General features: G+C 34.8%; 1 protein-coding gene across 2 annotated transcripts in view; it reads left to right on the forward strand.

The window, feature by feature from the left end:
* The window catches only part of GPALPP1 (GPALPP motifs containing 1), a 28,037-nt gene extending 9,954 nt beyond the window's left edge, over nucleotides 1-18,083 (forward strand). The window contains exons 5-9 of one of the 2 annotated variants that reach the window (XM_012648539.1): nucleotides 3,996-4,127; nucleotides 4,539-4,703; nucleotides 10,222-10,320; nucleotides 16,604-16,822; nucleotides 17,450-18,083. In XM_012648539.1, the coding sequence (XP_012503993.1) occupies nucleotides 3,996-4,127; nucleotides 4,539-4,703; nucleotides 10,222-10,320; nucleotides 16,604-16,822 (615 nt within the window). In that variant the 3' untranslated portion in view covers nucleotides 17,450-18,083. Of the gene's footprint in view, nucleotides 1-3,995; nucleotides 4,128-4,538; nucleotides 4,704-10,221; nucleotides 10,321-16,603; nucleotides 17,106-17,449 lie in introns of those variants that run through there. The other variant, XM_012648545.1, reaches the window with a different exon arrangement.
* The last annotated feature ends 968 nt before the right edge of the window (nucleotides 18,084-19,051 follow it).

Raw genomic sequence — 19,051 nt, forward strand, 5'->3', positions numbered from 1 at the left:
AGATAAGGAAATCCACAGGTATGGTAACATTGCAAACATTCAAAGCCAGAGCACAAGTTTACACAGCAGGGACCACAGTAGTTTTAGAGAACCCAGTCATAAACCCTAGAGGATTTGGGTCTGGGGACAGGAGCCTAGGCTTCTGGCTAACTCAGCCAGAGGAGATTGAATTGAGCCCCCTGCATAAAACCCACAGCCTCAAAGTTCTGCTCTATAAAAAGAGGACGAGAGGACCAGAGAAATGTAACCCACTGTTCCTAGGAAAGTGGCAAGGAAATTTGCTTCAGTCTGGAGCCTCGTCATGCTATCTGTAACCTACTTTCAAACGGTTCAGAAAAAAAGAAACTATCTGTCTCATAGAGGGAGTGAGGAGGTAGAAAACAAAAGGATGGGCCAGGTACAGTGGCTCACACCTGTAATCCCAGCACTTTAAAAGGCTGAGGTGGGAGGATTGCTTGAGACCAACAGCTCAAGACCAACCTGGGTTACATGGAGAGACGCTGTCTCTACAAAAAAAATTTTTTTTAATTAGTTGGATGTGATAGTATGTGCCTATAGTCCCAGCTGCTCAAGAGGCTGAGGCAGGAGAATTGCTTGAGCCCAGAAGTTAGAGGTTATAATGAGCCATGATTGCACCACTGCACTCTAGCCTGAGTGACAGAGCAAGACCTGTTTCTTAAAAAAAAAACAAAACACAAAAGGCCGGGTGTGGTGGCTCATTCCTGTATTCCTAGCAGTCAGGGAGGCCAAGGCAGGAGGATCACTTGAGCTCAGGAGTATGAGCAAGAACAAGACTGTGTCTCTACAAAAAATAGAAAAAATTAGCCGGGTGTGGTGGTGCACACCTGTAATCCCAGCTACTTGGGAGGCTGAGGCAATGGGATTGCCTGAGCCCAGGAGTTTGAGGTTGCAGTGAGCTACGATGATGCCACTATACTCTACCCAGGGCAACAGAGCAAGGCCTTATCTCCAAAAAGAAAAAAGATAAATGTGGTAATATGTTAGCAATTGATAAATCTGAGCGAGGATATACAAGTATTTATTGTACTCAGCACTTTTCTGTAGGTTTAAAATTTTTCAAAATGTTGAGAAAGCTTTTTCAAAAAAGTAGCATAATTCAGCTTTATTCACACTTGGAATTTGTCCTAACCTATTTAGCAAATGGGAAGCCTATATTATTTCCTAGGTGGTACACATTCTGCATTCTCTAACTTCTCTGAGCAAAAGTGAGAGTAAAGGTTGGGACAGGGATTACACCATAGTGTACCTGTTTGAGGTACTGTTGGCTCTGTTTGTTTGCTTTATAATTTCTCTTTAACTAAACCTTTTTCAGAAGACATTTCTTTTTCAGTTTTCCGATTTTCATTTCTCACAAAGGGATGTCTCTTAGTGTCTCATTTGCAGCATATACCCCCAAATGAAGACATACACAGTAATACCAATGGTTAACATTTGTTACCACAAGCCAGACACTGCAAAGCACAGCACCAGCATAAACTTAATTTAATCCAGACAGCAATGGAGGGAGGTGGAGTATCAACTGAATGCTTTCATGTGCAAATAACAGAAAATCCAACTCAAAATAGAACTTTGTCTTAACCTAGTACGTTAGCAAATGGGTTGTTTATGTAATTTCCTTGGTGGTATAAAGTCTGTATTCTCAAAATAAGGAAAATGTGGTTTCATACATAATAAGAGGTCTAGAGGTAAGATCATTCCAGGGTTGGTTAGTTCAACCACCTGATGACATCATCAAGGACTCCAGTTTTCTCTGTCTTTCTACTCTGTCATCCACAGTATGTTAATTCCTCTTAGGCTAACTGCCTTCATCACACCAAGAAGCCTGCCAACGTTCTAAGATTCACAGGCAGTGAGCAGCGTTCAGACACAGAGGGGAATGGTTCTTTTCCTGTACCTCTTTTTAGAGGGAGGAATACCTTTCTGGAAGGTTTCCTGTAGACCTCCCCTCATGTTTGTTTGACAAAAATTGTATCGTGTGCCCATGCCTAAACCAGTCAGGTGAGCAAGAAGAATGAGACCAGAGTGATTAGTTTAGAATTATTGTCATTTTTCCCCCAGGCAATAGAGGAAGTCCCAGTTTCCTGAGAATAGTATGGCTCCAGAGAGGATGAACAAAATGCAGGGTTCTCTTGACAAAAGATTAGTTATTGGTAGGAGCTGTTATCTTGTCTAAAAGACAAGAAAACCAAGGTTTAGAAAGGTTAAATAATATGCCTGAGGTCACAGGGCTATTACGGTGGCAAGTGAGATCTTAAGTTAGGTCTCTCTAACTCTGCAGCCCAAACTGTAAACCATTAGGGTACATAATTTCTATTGTAATTCTGGATAAAATAATGCACTTTTAAAAAAAACTGAAAGAAATAACTCATCTAGGACACCAAGATGATTTAATACCTAGATTGGATTTGGGCTTATGATTCTGTTTCTGCTTTTCAGTTTAGTGTGTTTGGCCTAATTTTCTGTGTGCTTCTCCATACCCCCTGCTTAGTTTATGTCTATGAACATCATAAGTCCTTCTAAGACTTGTTGAAATTCTACCTTCGTAAAACCACCTCTTATTAGATGGAAATAAAAATAGCATTAGCTTATTCCATCATCTTAAACACTATCACTCTATTGGCGCCGTGTCTCTTACAGTCTTAAGTGTTCATTGTATCTTTTGTAACTGTTCGTTTTGTGTCACCAAATATTTATGTTTGCGGGGGGTTATAAATACGTTTAAGATAATGTCTGTGACATTAAAGAGCCTACTATTGTAGAGATAAACTATAAACACTTAAAGTTAAATCCCTAACAGTTGAAATAAACAAAATAATAGAAGGGCTGCCGTCATATAAATAGCAAAAATACTGGCCTTGATTTTGGAATATTTGATTCTTAAATACTAATTTTATAAAATCAGAGTAGTTGTTTATTTTTTCTAAATATACTTCTCTAAGCCTAGGTTTCCTCAAAAAAAAAAAAAAAAAAAACCTCACAGGAATAAGGCCATTTCAGGGTTTTATTACAAGGATCAAATAAAGTGTTGTATGCCAAAGTCCGTAAGTACTGTGTGTATGTGTGTGTGTGATTTAGACTAAGCCACAAGCCAATATATAATTGTCTAATTATTGTTCAGACAGCATTGCTATAAGGGTTCAAAGAAGAAACCGCAGATACCATTGGGTGGTTAGTGGGGAAAATGAAAGCAATACAGATGAACTCCTGATCCTGCTTGTTTGGAAAAACAAGAGGAAGAAGCTGCCTGTCAGAACAGGAGGACAAATGTGGTATTGTTATGCATCTTAATAAATCTTCTCCGGAGGACAAGGACTACCTTTAAACCTTAGTACCTAATGCATATAGCACATGTAGCACCTAACACAGAATCGTACATGGGGATGGTTTAACAAAGTGATTTTATAAGAATAAATTGAATTCCATTATTACAATACTCTTTTATCTTTGGTGTAAGGAAGGTACTTTTGGTACTGAATTAACTCATTTGAATCTGTTCTGTGAGTTATTGCATAGCATTTCTATCTCAGTGGACTCTACTGAATCATGAAGGCTGATACAGTTCCCAAGAATGCCCTTCTATGTACCTCTTATTCCAAAGAGCTTTTTATGTACCAGCAATGAAAATAGTTTTAACTGTATCATCTCTGACCAATCGGTAATAAATACCTAGAATACTGTGTTGAGAAGAACTCTGAGGCCACATCTGTGTCCATCAGGAAGACAGTGAAGTCTACTATGGACATAAGAGAGGTGGGACAGTCCACATGCCATGGACTTAACAACTCTATATTGTGCACCCGAGGAAGTCAAAGAAAAGGTCCTCATTGTTCATTGATGAGCCAGCAATACATTGTTTGTGTTTTTGTTTTATTTTCAATGAGTGATAAGTTCTAGTTAAATTCAAGTAATTTAGGATTATTTTCTATAACCTATAGCTCTGCTCTTGGTTTAAAGGTAATGTCTTATTTTAAAAGGAAACAGATAGCAGTGAAGATGAGAACATTGTTGGACCAATGCCTGCAAAAGGACCAGTTAACTACAGTGTAACAACAGAGTTTGAAAAAAGGGCCCAAAGAATGAAAGAAAAACTGACTAAAGGAGATGATGTAAGTTTTAAAGACATTTTACTCTAAGAAATAGACTAAATTAGAAATCTAAATTTTAGAAATAAACATTAAATATATATATCTTTTGATACATACTTTTCATACATAACAGATATATAAAGAAAATTTAGGAGCCTGATAACCCAGAAACTATAAAGGAAAAGATTGGCAAATTTGTGCACTAAAAATATTCTGTGTGGCAAAAGATAACATAAAGTCAAAAGAATAACAAATTGGATGAAAGTATTTGGAATGTATACTACAAATATATGTGAATAAAATACCAATTTTTTCTATTAGAGTCTGTTAAGTAACTTTAAAACCTCAATTGAGAAACAGCATACAGTTGTACAATATTGTATATGTACTTTCCATGCTATATTTATTTAAAACTTTTTATTTCTCTTAAAGGATTCATCTAAACCAATTATAAGAGAGTCGTGGATGACAGAGCTTCCTCCGGAAATGAAAGACTTTGGTCTTGGGCCAAGAACTTTTAAGAGAAGAGCTGATGACAAATCTGGAGATCGATCAGTCTGGACAGACACTCCAGCTGACAGGGAAAGGAAAGCTAAGGTGAGAGGTTTTTGTCTGTTTGTTCTTATATTTCTGTCCACGTTGGCTTGATTTAGATATAAGGCAAAATTATTTATGGGTACTATTTTTCAAAATTAAGATTCCAAAGGGAAAATACAGATTCTTCCTGAAGGAGAGTTATGAGGAAGGAAAGTAACACTAATTGCTTGCTATTGAGTTACTATTTCCCAGTAAACTTTCTCATTTAAACTTCAAGAAAACCCTCAGACATAGGCTTATTGACCTTACTTTATAGAGAGAGGAACTAACGTCTAGGAGGTCAACTTTTCTAGGGTCACAGAGCTAGTAAGTGATGACAAAGAATTCCATTCTAGACCTTTCTAACTACAAATTCCTTGGTCTTTTTACATCATACTATCTTCATGGAAGTGTATCTTTTAAAACTTCAGTCCCTAAGCCCGTGGGCCACCAACCAGTATCGGTCCATAGCCTGTTAGGAACTGGGCTGCACAGCAGGAGGTGAGTGTTGTGTTGGCAAACAAGCAAAGCTTCATCTGTATTTACAGCCGCTCCCCATCACTCGCATCACCACATAAGCTCCACTCCTGTCAGATCAGCAGCAGCATTAGATTCTCACAGGAGCACGAACCCTACTATAAACTGCGCATGTAAAGGATCTAGGTTGCACGCTGCATATGAGCATCTAATGCCTGATGATCTGAGGTGGAGCTGAGGAGGTGATGCTAGTGCTGGGGAGCAGCTGCAAATATAGATTATCATTAACAGAGAGGTTTGACTACACAATAAATGTAATGCACTTGAATCATCCCGAAAATACCCCCCAATCCCCTCCCTCCATCCATGGAAAAATTGTATTCCATGAAACCAGTCCCTGGTAAAAAGGTTGGGGTCTGCTGTTTTAAAATAGCTTGAAAAAAACCAAAGCTGCAGGTTAACTTAGCAAATTAAATGATACCTAGAGAATCTCTCTCAAAGTGACCATATCTGAGGTGCATTAAGCTTCATGTTACTATCAAGATAGGCAAGAAGTCCCTTCATTAATACATGAAATAAATTACCAAAAATATGTATATTTTATTATTTTGATTTGCTCTTCTTGGTTCTTTATTTATTATGAAATATTTCATTGTATGTTAGGAATTGAAGCAATATCCCCAGCACTACTCCTTAAATTTACTCCATATAAAGGTTTTAATTTCCATAAGATATCCTATCTTTACTAATTGTCATCCTATGGTTATAAATTCATCAGTTCTGACCTAAATATTTCCACACTTAATTCGTCCCACTAACTGTTTATCTTGTTCTTCAGTACCTAGAATTATTAGGATTTCTATTAGGTCATTAAATACAAAATGGCCGATTTTGAATCAGAAGTTTAGTTTATTATATCTCAAACAAGAAGCAGTACAATTAATCAAAGTATGCGCCTGAACTATGGACACAGTTTTGCCATCTTAATGGTAGCTTGTTTATGCCAGCAGTGAAAAAGTCTGGAGAGAGTGGCGATGAAATCTGAAAGGCACTTTCCACAGCTTGTTGAGAACTGAATTTTTTCCCTTGCAAAGAAGTGTTCCAAAGCCTGGAAGAAGTGGTAGTCAGTTGTGCAAGGTCTCGTGAATACGGTGGATGACAGAGAGTTTCCAAGTCCAGCTGCTATAGTTTGTGCAGCGTTGTTTGTATGACATATGGTGAAGCGTTGTCTTCCAAAAGGATTGACCTGTCTCTATTGACCAATCTCGGCTGCTTAAATCACAAGCATGCTCATTATTTCATCTAATTGGTTGCAGTAGACACCTGTTGTAATCGATCGACCAGGTTTCATGAAGCTATAGTGAATAATACCAGTGCTAGATCACCAAACAGATACCGTTAGCTTTTTTTGATGAATATTCGGTTTGGGACTACGTTTCAGCACTTCCCAACCATCGTGCTGAGTGCTTGTGATTGTCAAAAAGAATCAATTTTTCATCACACATAACAATACAGTGTAGAAGTGGTTTGCCTTTATGTGGTGACACCAAAGAAAGGCAAGCTTCTAGACGATTTCTCCTCTGACGCTCATTTAATTCATGCAGTACCCATCCATCCTTCTTCTTTATGTTGCCAATTTGTTTCAAATGATCCAATGTTGTTGGAATAGTAACATCAAACCTTGCTGCTAATTCACATTTAGGTTGAGATAGATTCGCTTCCATTACACCTTTCAGCTCATCATTATCCACCTTGGTTTCAGGTTGCCCACTTGGCTCATTTTCAAGATTAAAATCACCAAAATGGAATTTCTCAAAACCATCTGTGCATTCATTAGCCACATCCTTCCCAAATACTTCATTGATATTTCGAGCTGTCTTCACTGCATTGATTCCACAACTGAACTCATATTTGAAAATAACATGAATTTTTGACTTATCCATGGTTTCACAAAAATTGCTCTAAAAAAATTTGAAAGATAATCACAAGCCAAACCATGCATTTGACAGACTGGAGGATGTACCTTCACAATAAAAATAAAGCAAGAAATGTCAATATGAAGTGGCAGAAATATCAATTATCAAACTTAGTAGTAAAGGAAATCAGACATTTCATACTTAATAACCTGTAACTGTAAATCCTGTAACTATAATTTGAATACCTGTTCTGCCAGGCATTATGTTTGGCTGCAGGTGATAGAAAGATGAAAGAGCTCCTTAAGGAGTTTTCATTTTAGTGGAGAATTGATTTTGAAATAAAGTGTTAAAATGTGGATGGCATGTTGAAATCTCCACATTTTAACATCCTACCTGTGTATTTGGCAACACCGTAAGTTCTCTTTTGTTCTAAGATTAAAGGAAATCTTAGAGTCATTATAGAAAGGTGAGGAAAACCAACACATGTGGAGGCAGAAGAGGTAAGAAAGGATGTGGAATATAAGTGAGCCACAAACCTTGAAAGGCTAATGTTGGAATGCCTGTCTATTCTTTCTTAGCTGTTTTTTTTTTTAATATATTAGAGTTTTTATAATTTAACCTTGAATATTATCTCCACAAAGACAGCTAATTCCCTGGCTTACACAGACTTTTTATTTGTGCCTACATTTATTTGTTTTCTGTTTTATCCTTCTGTTCCTCATTGTGGATGAATAGATGTGTAGCCTACAGCCAGATTGTAGGGAGTCGTCATCAGAGGAAAATATCATAGAAAAATGGACCAAATGGAAATCAGTCAGTATAGTTAGAACTTAAGTGATTTTAATTCCTGTGACTGTGTTCTTTAGACCTGGTCATTTTTTTCCATGCTGAAATGTTTTGTTCAGTGTTTATAGTGGGCTCATAAAGGGATTATTAATACCTCTTAAATTTTATGTAATACTGTGTTACAGCGTATAGTACCACAGATTTATACTTATGTCACAAACTACGTAGTATCACAGAGCTGTTCCTTTTCCAGTGTCTTTGATTCTGTGTAAAGTTCTTGAATAATTTTTGTAACAGATCTTAGCCAGATTTCCTTCTCTTAACTCACTTTATCTTTTTATATTTGATTTCCCAACATACATCTCTGATACCTCTGATGTTCTCACATTCAGTCATTCAACACGGCCTAAAAGAAGTAAGATTTCTCTTTAGTAAGAAATGAAAGTGCTTTGCCTAAATTAATTGAATGAGATGTTACGTCCTCACCTCCCAGTCTGACAAGATCTACTACCTGTTAATATTGAATGGTTAGATTTTTATCTCCATTTTACCATAACATCATTTTTCTCTTAATATTTACAATTAAAAGCATCTGTTTTCTGGGGAAATTTTTATAGAAAAATAAGAAATGAGCTACTCCTATGTTTTTAACATGCTTTATTAAATACAATGTTGTTTTAGTCTATTATTAAGGTAAACATTGTACGAAGACCTCCTTAGTTTTCCTAAGCAAGTAACAACAGTATAAAAATATGCTTTGAGACCAGTAGTTTTTACGTGGGCCTTCCTCATTCCTGATGGGAGTATATTCTCTAGAATGTCACTCTAATGTTTTTTCTTTCTTTTTTTTTTTTTTCTTTTTCTTTTATTTCAGCATATTATGGGGGTACGGATGTTTAGGTTACGTATGTTGCCCTTGGTCCCCCCCCCCCAAGTCCTTGTTTCAAATATGTCCATCCTTCAGGTGGTGCGCATTGCACTCCTTGTGTATACAAATACCCGTCCCCTCCTCCCTCCTCCCCCCTCCCCCCTGCCCAACATCCAATAGATGTTATTCTTATATGTGCATTTATGTGTTGATTAGTTAATTCCAATTTGATGGTGAGTACAAATGGATCCTGTTCTTCTGCTCTTGTGGTGCCCCACTTTGGATAATGGGCTTAAGTTTAATCCAGGAAAGTATAAGAGGTGCTAGATCACTGTCGTTTCTTATGACTGAGTAATATTCCATTGTAAACATATACCAAATTTCGATAATCCACTCATGGATTGACGGGCACTTGGGTTGTTTCCACATTCTTGCAATAGTGAATTGTGCTGCCATAAACATTCGGGTGCAGATATCTTTAACAGAAACTTTTCAAAAGAAGACAGAATAATGGCCAGCAAACATATGAAAAAATACTCAACATCTCTAATCATTAGAGAAATGCAAATCAAAACCACAATGAGGTATCACCTAACCCCGGTGAGATTGGCCTCTATCAAAAAAACACAAAACAACAAATGTTGGCGAGGATGTGAAATGACAGGAACACTTTTACACTGCTGGTGGGACTGCAAATTAGTGCAACCTCTGTGGAAAAGAATTTGGAGATACCTCAGAGAGCTAAAAATAGAAATACCATTCTATCCAGCAATAGCACTATTAGGCATCTACCCAAAAGAGCACAAAACATTCTACGATAAAGACATCTAATGTTTTTCTAATTAAAATTTGTTAGAAGTTTACCTAAGCACTTCATTTTTGTCTGTGTACTATTGTAAATGATACTTTTGTTTTGCTTCAAATTCCAGTTGTTTATTGCTGGTATATTTTGTATATTTACCTTGTATCTTGCAGCTTAGTATACTTGTCTATTCCAGGAGTTTCTTGGTAGATCCTTCAGAGTTTTCTACATAGGCAGTCAGATGATCTGGGAATAAAGACAGTTTTATTTATTTATTTTTTCAAAATGTACACCTTTTATTTCTTTTTTTTTTCTTGTTTTTCCCCTCTCAAAAGTGATTTTACTATTTTTGATAACAAATAATGTGGAACTTCTTTTTACTTATTTTCACTCCTACACTTCATCCTTATTAATCAAGCTCATCCTGAGTTAAATAAATAGGTGATTTCTTCCAGTTGGTTGATTGGATAAGGTTTTCTTTTTTCTTTTTCTTGTTTTCAGGAAAATCATGGACTAGAACACTAACTGATCCTTTATCAAGTACATTAATATTTCTGACTGGAAGGGATTCAACAAGCCTGGCTTAGTTTAGTCTCTTGTTACTTAATCTAAGTAAAAATAGTAGTATTTCTTTTTTATTTTATCTTAATTATATGATTCAGTAATGTATTATGTGTGTTCATTTCTCAGGAAACACAAGAAGCAAGGAAGTCATTCAATAAGAAGGATGAAGAACATATATTGTCAGGAAGAGATAAGAGATTAGCTGAGCAGATATCCTCATATAATGTAAGTAAGAAAATAAAATATGTAGCCTTTTGTTTTTTCTATTTTTTAGTTCTCATTTTTTCTCTTTCTTATTTCTTTTTTTTTTATGTGTCTGCCTCTTTACCTCAGACTTTTCTTTATACATCTGTCCTGAAAAACACTCCACTCTGTTCCATGTATATATATATATATATATATATATATATAGATATATATATATATATATTTACGTAAAATCCTTCATGTAATGTTTTCAAATTATAAACAGATTTGGAATGTTTGATGTAAATATTTAAATATGGGAGAAAAATGTTTTTTAAACATATTTTAACTAAGTTAATAAACTAAACGTATCAGTATTCATTTGGCATATCATTTTTTGTTATATTCTCTCTTACTCTTAAAAAAAAAAAAAGAAAGAAAAACTGGTAAATGTTCCAGCTGAAAGAATAAATGTAAATTACTGAACCCATTGGTCCCTGAAAGGTGTTCAGGAAAATTGCTTTCTGTTCCCAATGCATTAGTTAATGAAAATTTCCATAAATATTAAAATATAGTTAGCTTGATTTATTGGCCATATGTTGACCAATACCACAAACAGTAAAGCATACATGAAACATTTTTGGAAACTGACCTGAAAACTCAACCCAGATGGAACATTTATGAAAACTGACCAGCTCAAAAGTCAAGAATCAAGAAAATTGAATGAACCATTATCATTCAAATTATATTCTCTGACCACAAGGAATTTAAAATACAAAAAAACCTAAAAACCTCATACAACTGGAAACAGAAAAACTCAAAATTTAACTTAGCATCAAAGAAGAAATGATAATGGAAGTTAGAAAATACCTAGACCTCAATGATAAAAATACAACATATCAAAATGTGTGGGATGCCATATGAAGTGGTATTAATACTTAGAGGCAAAATTTATATCCATAATGAATTATATATAAAAAAGAATGGCTGAAAATTAATAAGGTAAGCCTTTTACCTTGAAATAATGCTTTAACATACTTTATTTATTATAGCCTCAAAAAGATTTATGTAAGAATATTCATAGATGCTTTATTTATAATAGCTAGATACTGTAAACAGCCCAGGTGTTTATCCATAAGAGAAAATAAACCAAACTGTGGTATAAAATAAAACACTACTCATCACTAAAAAGAAACAGCTTACAAATAAATACAACAACATGGATGAATCCCAGTGTCATTATGCCAAGTGAAAGAAGTCTTACACAAGCAAGTAGGTACTTATTATTCTGTTTATATGGAGCTCTGCAACAAACAAAATGAATCTATGGTGGGGGGAAAAAGTCAGAATGGTGGTTGTTGGAGTAGGGATGTGGGTTTGACTAGGAAATGGCATACAGAGTTTTCTGGAGTGATCGAGATGTTACAGATCTTGACTGGGGCTTGAATTATAAAACTCAGTGAATGTACACTCAATATTTGTATATTTCATTGTATGTGAATTTATCTTAAAAGAAAAAAATTATAAACAAGTATTGAACTCTAGTTAATGAAATACATCCTGATTAGGAGGACACATAATGATGTCTGCAATTTACTTTAAACTACATCCAAAATATTAGAGTTCTAATCTTACACTGAAATTTTGGTTGCTTACTATGAAATTTACTTTTCAAGATATTAATATGGTCTCAAGATTAAACCTCTTCATAACCCTTAACTTTTGATAAATTGAACATTCTTTAAAATAATACAATAAAGATAAAATAAGGCCAGGTGTGGTGGCCCGTGCTTGTCATCCTAGCACTTTGGGAGGCTGAGGTAGAAGGATCACTTGAGGCCAGGTGTTCAAGACCAGCCTGGGCAACATAGCAAGACTCCCAGCTCTACAGAAAAAAATGTTTTTTTAAATTAGCCAGGGGTGGGGGCATGTGCCTATAGTACCAGCTACTGCGCCAGGAAGATCACTTGAGCCTGGGAGTTGGAGGCTGCAGTGAGCTGTGATTGTGCCACTATACTCTAGCCTGGGCAACAGAGACCCCATCTCAAAAAAAAAAAAAAAAAAAATACAAAAACCAATCAACTAGAAACTTACCGTGAGTTTTCAAAAGCTGTTAAAAAACCATCTCATTCAAAATAAATTGCTCTAAATTGTATAAACTGTTGGAAAACTCAAACATTTTTGTTCAGTGATTTAAGTGTGGTAAATCAGCAAATTGGTCACTTAGCAAATTGATCTTTAGGTGGAGTGGCTTTCAGTTTATGTTTTTCAGTAAATTGACTGCCTCTAGGTGTTTTTATTATTTTTTGATAGTTTAGCACTACTTTGGTCCTGTGTGTCACAATGTGCAAACTGTGCTAAATCAGACCAACAGTAGTACACCTGAAACAACTGATATAAACACTTATTTCTTTTATCATCATAAATTTGAGCACTTGGATTGTTTGAATTGATTGTAATTGTCCAGTGGTTTAATGTATTCCTGTCTCTATTGATGTTTAGTTTACTAATATGAAGAATCAGTAAATTGCAAACTGCCATCTTTATTTCTCCATTTTTGTTTGTTTTGTTACCTTTTATACAATTTTGCTCATCATCATAAACCGTTTTCCTCAGTAGTAGCTTTAGGTAAAGTAGTAGAGCCTCCACATCTCCACTCTTTCTCACATCTCCAGGCATCTGCTCCAGACTTGGTTCTCTGTTTTCCCAGCTCCCCTTCCAACTCCTATTAGCTTGTCAGCCTTCATCATTATTACCTCATTAAGGTCTTATTTCATTAGCAGAGAAAGATGTGGATGCAGGGGAGAGGGAGGAAAAATGTGGAGAAATGGTGCTAAAAGATGAAGTTTTTATAGTATAGCTTTTTTATATTTATACATATATATCATTATATTTATATTACACATATGGTTTCCCATGTTAGAATTCACCCTAGTCCTCTTCCCCTTTGTGTTGGCATCCTGTCTTCTATTAATACCAAACTGCTAGAAAGGATGATCTACACGGTGGGCTCCACATCTAATCGGTCACCTATATCAGAACTTGGGTGAAAAAATGAACAGGATTCTGAGACCCACAGTTAGTAGTTTTGATTCACTAAATCCATAATGGGGCTGAAAAATCTGTATTTCTTTTTCTCCAGTCAAGGGTGGAGATCAGTAGTCTTCAAGTATTTTTGCTTGATATTCCCTAGAACTATGTATTTTTTACTTGGCATCTAAAAATTTTCATCATAAGTTTCAGTAGTTACCAAAGATGTAATTTATGGCATATTATATTACTCTATTAAATGTTCCATATGGAATCTTAAATGCCATAGCAATTCGATATCTACTATAATCCATTTAAAAATATATATCAAGAAGCACTTCCTTAACAGTTGGAAATTTTATCCTTTCTTCTCCTTGAATTCATAATTTCATTTCTCTTCTAATACAGAATCTTACCCTAATGGAATTGGCTTTTATGCTTGAAAGTCTTTTATGATTATATGGATAAATCATATTTTACTGTAGCTAAAATATGCACATAAATTGAAATTGAAAAGTTTTAATCTCTTGTGTCTGTGTCCTTAAATGTTAACTTTTTTTCTTTCAGGATTAAGTTGTAATTTTAGTTGATCAAAATAATGAAAGTATGCTGTAAATTTTTAATTTATAATTTAATTAAATAATTATTAAGCATGAAAAGTAGAATATAAATTTAATTTAAACCTCTTAATGAAAGACTTTTTTTCTAGTCAGTTCCTGGTCACTGGATCTTATTGCCTAAATAGGACAGGTTTCAGCATCAATGTATTCTTTTGTTTGTTTAATTTTATAACTCTGGTTATAAACCAGAGTTATAGAAAGAAACCAAGTTTCTTATATAAGAAACCAAGTTTACATAAAGAAGTAAATGGTAATAGAACACATTTCATTATACTGATGTCATTCAATTTTTTGAAAAATTTTTTTGTTTTTTTTCCCAAGAGCATAGATTCAAGTTGCCCTGAATATATGCTCCCATCTTTGAACAATTTGAATTATTTTCTTAAACATCAAATTGATCTACTAACAAAAATTATTACCAATGACCTCTAAACTGTCAACTCATTAGGACCTCCTTTGATTTTTTTTTTTTTTTTGGTCCTATTAATATGTTTTCTCATTCCTTCCAAATCTGTATAATGGGAATAACAACATTTAATTTACAGAGAGTGTGATGATTACAATATAGTAAATGCTCAATAAATCTAATACTTAGGATTTATTGAGTGTTTCTTATATAGCCAACACTGTACTAAATCCTTTGTATTCATTAGATCATTTAACTCTTCCCTCATTCAAATAATTGGAAATTATTACCATGACTAGTACCATTTTACAGATGAGGAAATGAGACAGATTATTTGCCCAGGGTTACCAGTGTTAAAAGCAGCAGGACCATCATTGCAACCCAAATTTTTCTGAAGTTGGAACTTGAGTTGTTAACTATTTATCCATGCTCTATGTATTGATAGCCTATTTTTATAGACTATATTCTATAGTCTCCTCTAGCAATATTTGATGATTTTCTTATCTCCTTCAATTTATTGAAAATACAGAATTGGAAAGCACTTGATTTTGCAAATCAGTTTGTTTCTTTAAGATTTTATTAAGATTTATGAAATGACTAAGAGGTACTTTGTTTAACTCGGTATACTGAGCAAGGGTAGGAAGAGGGAAATAGTGCTAATTTAAATACATATTTACTGATATAGTATCTTTTGTACATTCTGCTAAAACCTTACAGCCCCAGATTGAGCTCATTTAATTCACATCACTTGTCTACCACATAACCTAATTGACAAAGTCTTTTCTTGTCAAATCAGCCAAGTTAGACTTTCTGTCGCAAAGTCTGACTTCTCTTTTTTCCATTCAGCTAAATGTGTTAATGATCATTCATATGACACTTCTGAATTCTAACATAGGTGGGTAGGTACCATGAGTTTGTCTTCTGGATGAAATAACATGCTGTCACCTTCAGCATTTCTTACTAGTGCCTTGTTATTTTGCTCATTATTTGAGCTTTCTTCACTTCTTTGCTCTCAAGCGTATTCTTTGACAAGTAGGCAGGACCTGGAAGAGCTGTGGTTGTTAAGTAAAAACTGTCCTTTGTTCCTTTGCTCATACTTTAATAAATCTGAATTCATAACATTCCAACAAGAGCCAAAATACCCATTTCTAAAGGACACTACACTCCTGTGAGAAATGTGTTTTCAAACACAGAAGGACACAAAGCCCGCCCACCAGGTTTACAGTTTCCCGATTAAAGGAAGTTTCATTCATACCAGTATTTCAGACTTTTTTGTTCGGTGCCCTGAAGACTTTTGCTCTCCTGGACAATATTCTGTGGTCTCCTTTGGTAAATGGGAAAGAGCTAAAATGAAAGGGGAGGCAACTTCACAAGATGTATTATAGGCCAAATAATTTTCAGAAAGACTACATGAAGAAGTTGAGGTAACCTTAAAATTGCCCATTCTTTCATACCCCATGGAATTTACTCTGTGGAACCCCCAGGGATACATATGCCCCCGCTTGCAGGCTTCCAGTCTGTCCTGCCTGCGTCGTTTACTCCTCCATCCCCTCCCTGCTCCTGCAATCCAGAGCCATTGTGTCTTTTACCTAAATGAGTACTCAGAGCTCTATAATGAATCCCTAAACCAGACCTTGTCTTACTAGGTATATCTAAAAATATGAACACCTAACCTACCCAAGAAAGAAAAAATAAGGGAGGTAAGGGAAACAGAGAACAGAAAACTGAGAGGAACAAAAATTCTCTTAGCTTATGGAACATGTCAACATGTCCTGCACAGAGCTTGGATTTTGCCACTTCTGTGCTCTTGTTTTTCTGTTTTGCCTTTGTTTTTGCTTCAGCCTGGCAGTGCCTTCCCTTCCTACCTACACCATGTAGGCTTCAAGGACCAGTATGTGCATGAAGTGAGAATATAATTGCTCTTGTTTTCACACCCTTGTTCTTGGTTCGTACTCTAATTTTTAGTATTTGAATAACCATACACTTTTCATTATGGTTATTTAAATATTTGTTTCCTCGCCGTCTTGTTCTTTTTTTATTGCGTGGCATGTAGTTAGTAGCTATCTTCATTTTGATTGAATTGAATTTGCCTCTGATACATATTTTCTTCATAGATGCTATCTTGGATTTAGAAAAACATATTGAGGCTTGTAAATAGCTCTCCATAATGTGCACCGTTACTATCTAATTACTCTGTTTCGTAATCATGTGCTGTCAGTAATCTAAACAAGCTAAGGTTTTATTTCTGCTCTTCTGCTCTCCCCAGGAATCAAAAAGATCAGAATCTCTTATGGACATTCATCATAAAAAATTAAAGAGTAAGGCTGCTGAAGATAAGAATAAGCCTCAAGAGAGAATACCATTTGACCGTGATAAGGATCTCAAGGTTAATCGGTTTGATGAAGCTCAGAAAAAAGCCCTAATAAAGAAATCTAGAGAACTAAACACCAGATTTTCACATGGCAAAGGCAATATGTTTTTATAAGTAAGTATACTTCAGTGAGATATATTTTCATACTGAGCAGTTTGAACTTTTCTAAATACCCTTGTCTTTAATAATTGTTTGCTAAAATCTATTTCCTTTTATTAGAAAGTAGATTCTAAACCTATAATTTAATTTTTTATAAGTAAATTGATTTTTGTAAAGTCTGCCTTGTGGGATAAAAAATATGGTTTACTAGAAAAATAGTCTTGCCTTCATAATAACCTAACAAAATGATGCTATTAAAAATGCTAAAATAAAAATTCAGTTTATAAGAAATGGCAAAGGAAAGTGTCGTTTGAAGCTTTGACTATATATGCGTGCTTTGTTAAAGAATGAAGAAAGGAGGTTTGCTAGTAATTTGTTAAACAAAATCACAATTTTAAAATGTTCATTCCTTAGAAAATTCCCCTATAAGTTAAGGAGCAGAACCATTCCATATAGCCCAGTCTGACAAGGGTTTGTAATGGTGATTAAGGAATCATACAAGACCTGAGGTTGCTTCTTAAAATCTTTATGATTTGTAATTGTATGAAACCTATATCAATATTCAAATGTGATTTTAAAGGAAAATATAATTAAATTTAGAGATATTTTACAACTTACTGAATTTTCTTACTCTTACCTCAGGGGGATTTCCCTGTGCAATGAAGAAAAGTTGAAGAATACTCTTGTCTGTCTGTCCACCTTTATTCCTTTGTTTTGGACTTCTTAAGATTAGAGATTACTTTAATCTTAGAAACTATACAAACTTACCTTGCTCTGTGTGTCCTTTAAGGTCATGTGGAAACATAAAATTAATGTTAGTTATGTAGAATAGGATGTTTTGTGTGCCTTTGGCTTCTGAGGAAGTATGGTCTTTCCTTCAAATAATTATTTTGAGGGTCCTCGTGATCTTTGTGGTGTCTCACAAGTACCTTCTAAGTTCTGGTCAGGACTATCCTCTGAATCTCTACCACAGCCTGGACCTCCTCGTCAAATATACTTAACCTATCCGAGAGTAAGTGTGTCGAATCCTTGAATTTGAGATCGGTTGGTTTTTCCCTCTAACCTTCAGCCAGTGAATACAAATTTATGTGAAAATAGAGGGTGTGGAGTTTTGTCTGTTTTGTTACCAGTTGCTTGTGTTAGCACTCAGGGCTTTTTATTTGTTTTGGGTTTCTTTTTATAAGTCAAAAAGAGAGCTCTCTGGGGTATCACATATGCTAAGGAAAAGCTTTTGATTTTTCTAACTTTAATAATAAGTATTTCTAGGGGAGGCAGTCTGAGGGACAAGATAATGCCATTAACTGTTAACAGTATGAAATCTTTTAAGACTCAGTCTCTATGATCTCAACCAAATCTTTCTGAAGTCCTAGAACTTTGCTTTGGGATGGTCTTACTTTACCCATTTATATACTGTACTTAACAGTTTGTAGCTAATTTATTGGGGTCAGATCTTTTATATCAATCATGAACAGCCTTTTTTAAAAAATCGAACTAATAAATCCTTGAATACAAAAATGGAAATGGAAAATCTGTCGGCATAGCCACCCTAATTGGTAGCATTATGTTTGTAATGCTTTAAGCACTGCCTCTTAAGGATGTCAAACAGAAACTTCTATTTAAACTATTAAACTATTGTTAAATAAAGCCCAAAGGCAAATTCTGTAAGTTATATTTTCTTGCAGATTAACCCCAATTGTTCATGCTAGTTCTGTGCTCTAGTTTTGATGAAGCACGAGGTTTTACTGGGAAAAGATTCTGATTCCCAGTTCATGTAAGCTTTATGAAAATGAGTAACCCATTCAAATGGTGGTACAAATTATTCTTCTTTTAATAATAGCAGTACAGTGTATTTTTTTCTTGACATCAGTGTAAACAGTAGCCAACTAAAGGAGCATTGCTATTAAGATGAATAATTAATTCTCTTAAGCAAATTAAAAAGCTTCTTGTCGAAGCAGAATTGAACATAGCTACCTTTTAACTAAAGATGTCATTTTTAATGGGTAATATTTTCTGAACACAAAACTTTGTACAAGAGTATCTCCATTGTGTTCATTTAATTTTGCTATAAATTTTTTCCAATGAAAGGAAAAAATGTTTTCTAGTTCTTTATCCTTATATAAATTCCTAACATATATTTTTGAGAAATTGGTATTTTTTAAAGTAAAAATGTCATCTTTGGATGTTTATTTTTGCTTTAATTTCCTCATCTGAAAAGGATAGGGATATTTCCATGTTCCATATTTG

Source organism: Propithecus coquereli, unplaced genomic scaffold, assembly GCF_000956105.1.
Source record: "Propithecus coquereli isolate 6110/MARCELLA unplaced genomic scaffold, Pcoq_1.0 Scaffold11, whole genome shotgun sequence".
Lineage (NCBI taxonomy): Eukaryota > Metazoa > Chordata > Mammalia > Primates > Indriidae > Propithecus > Propithecus coquereli.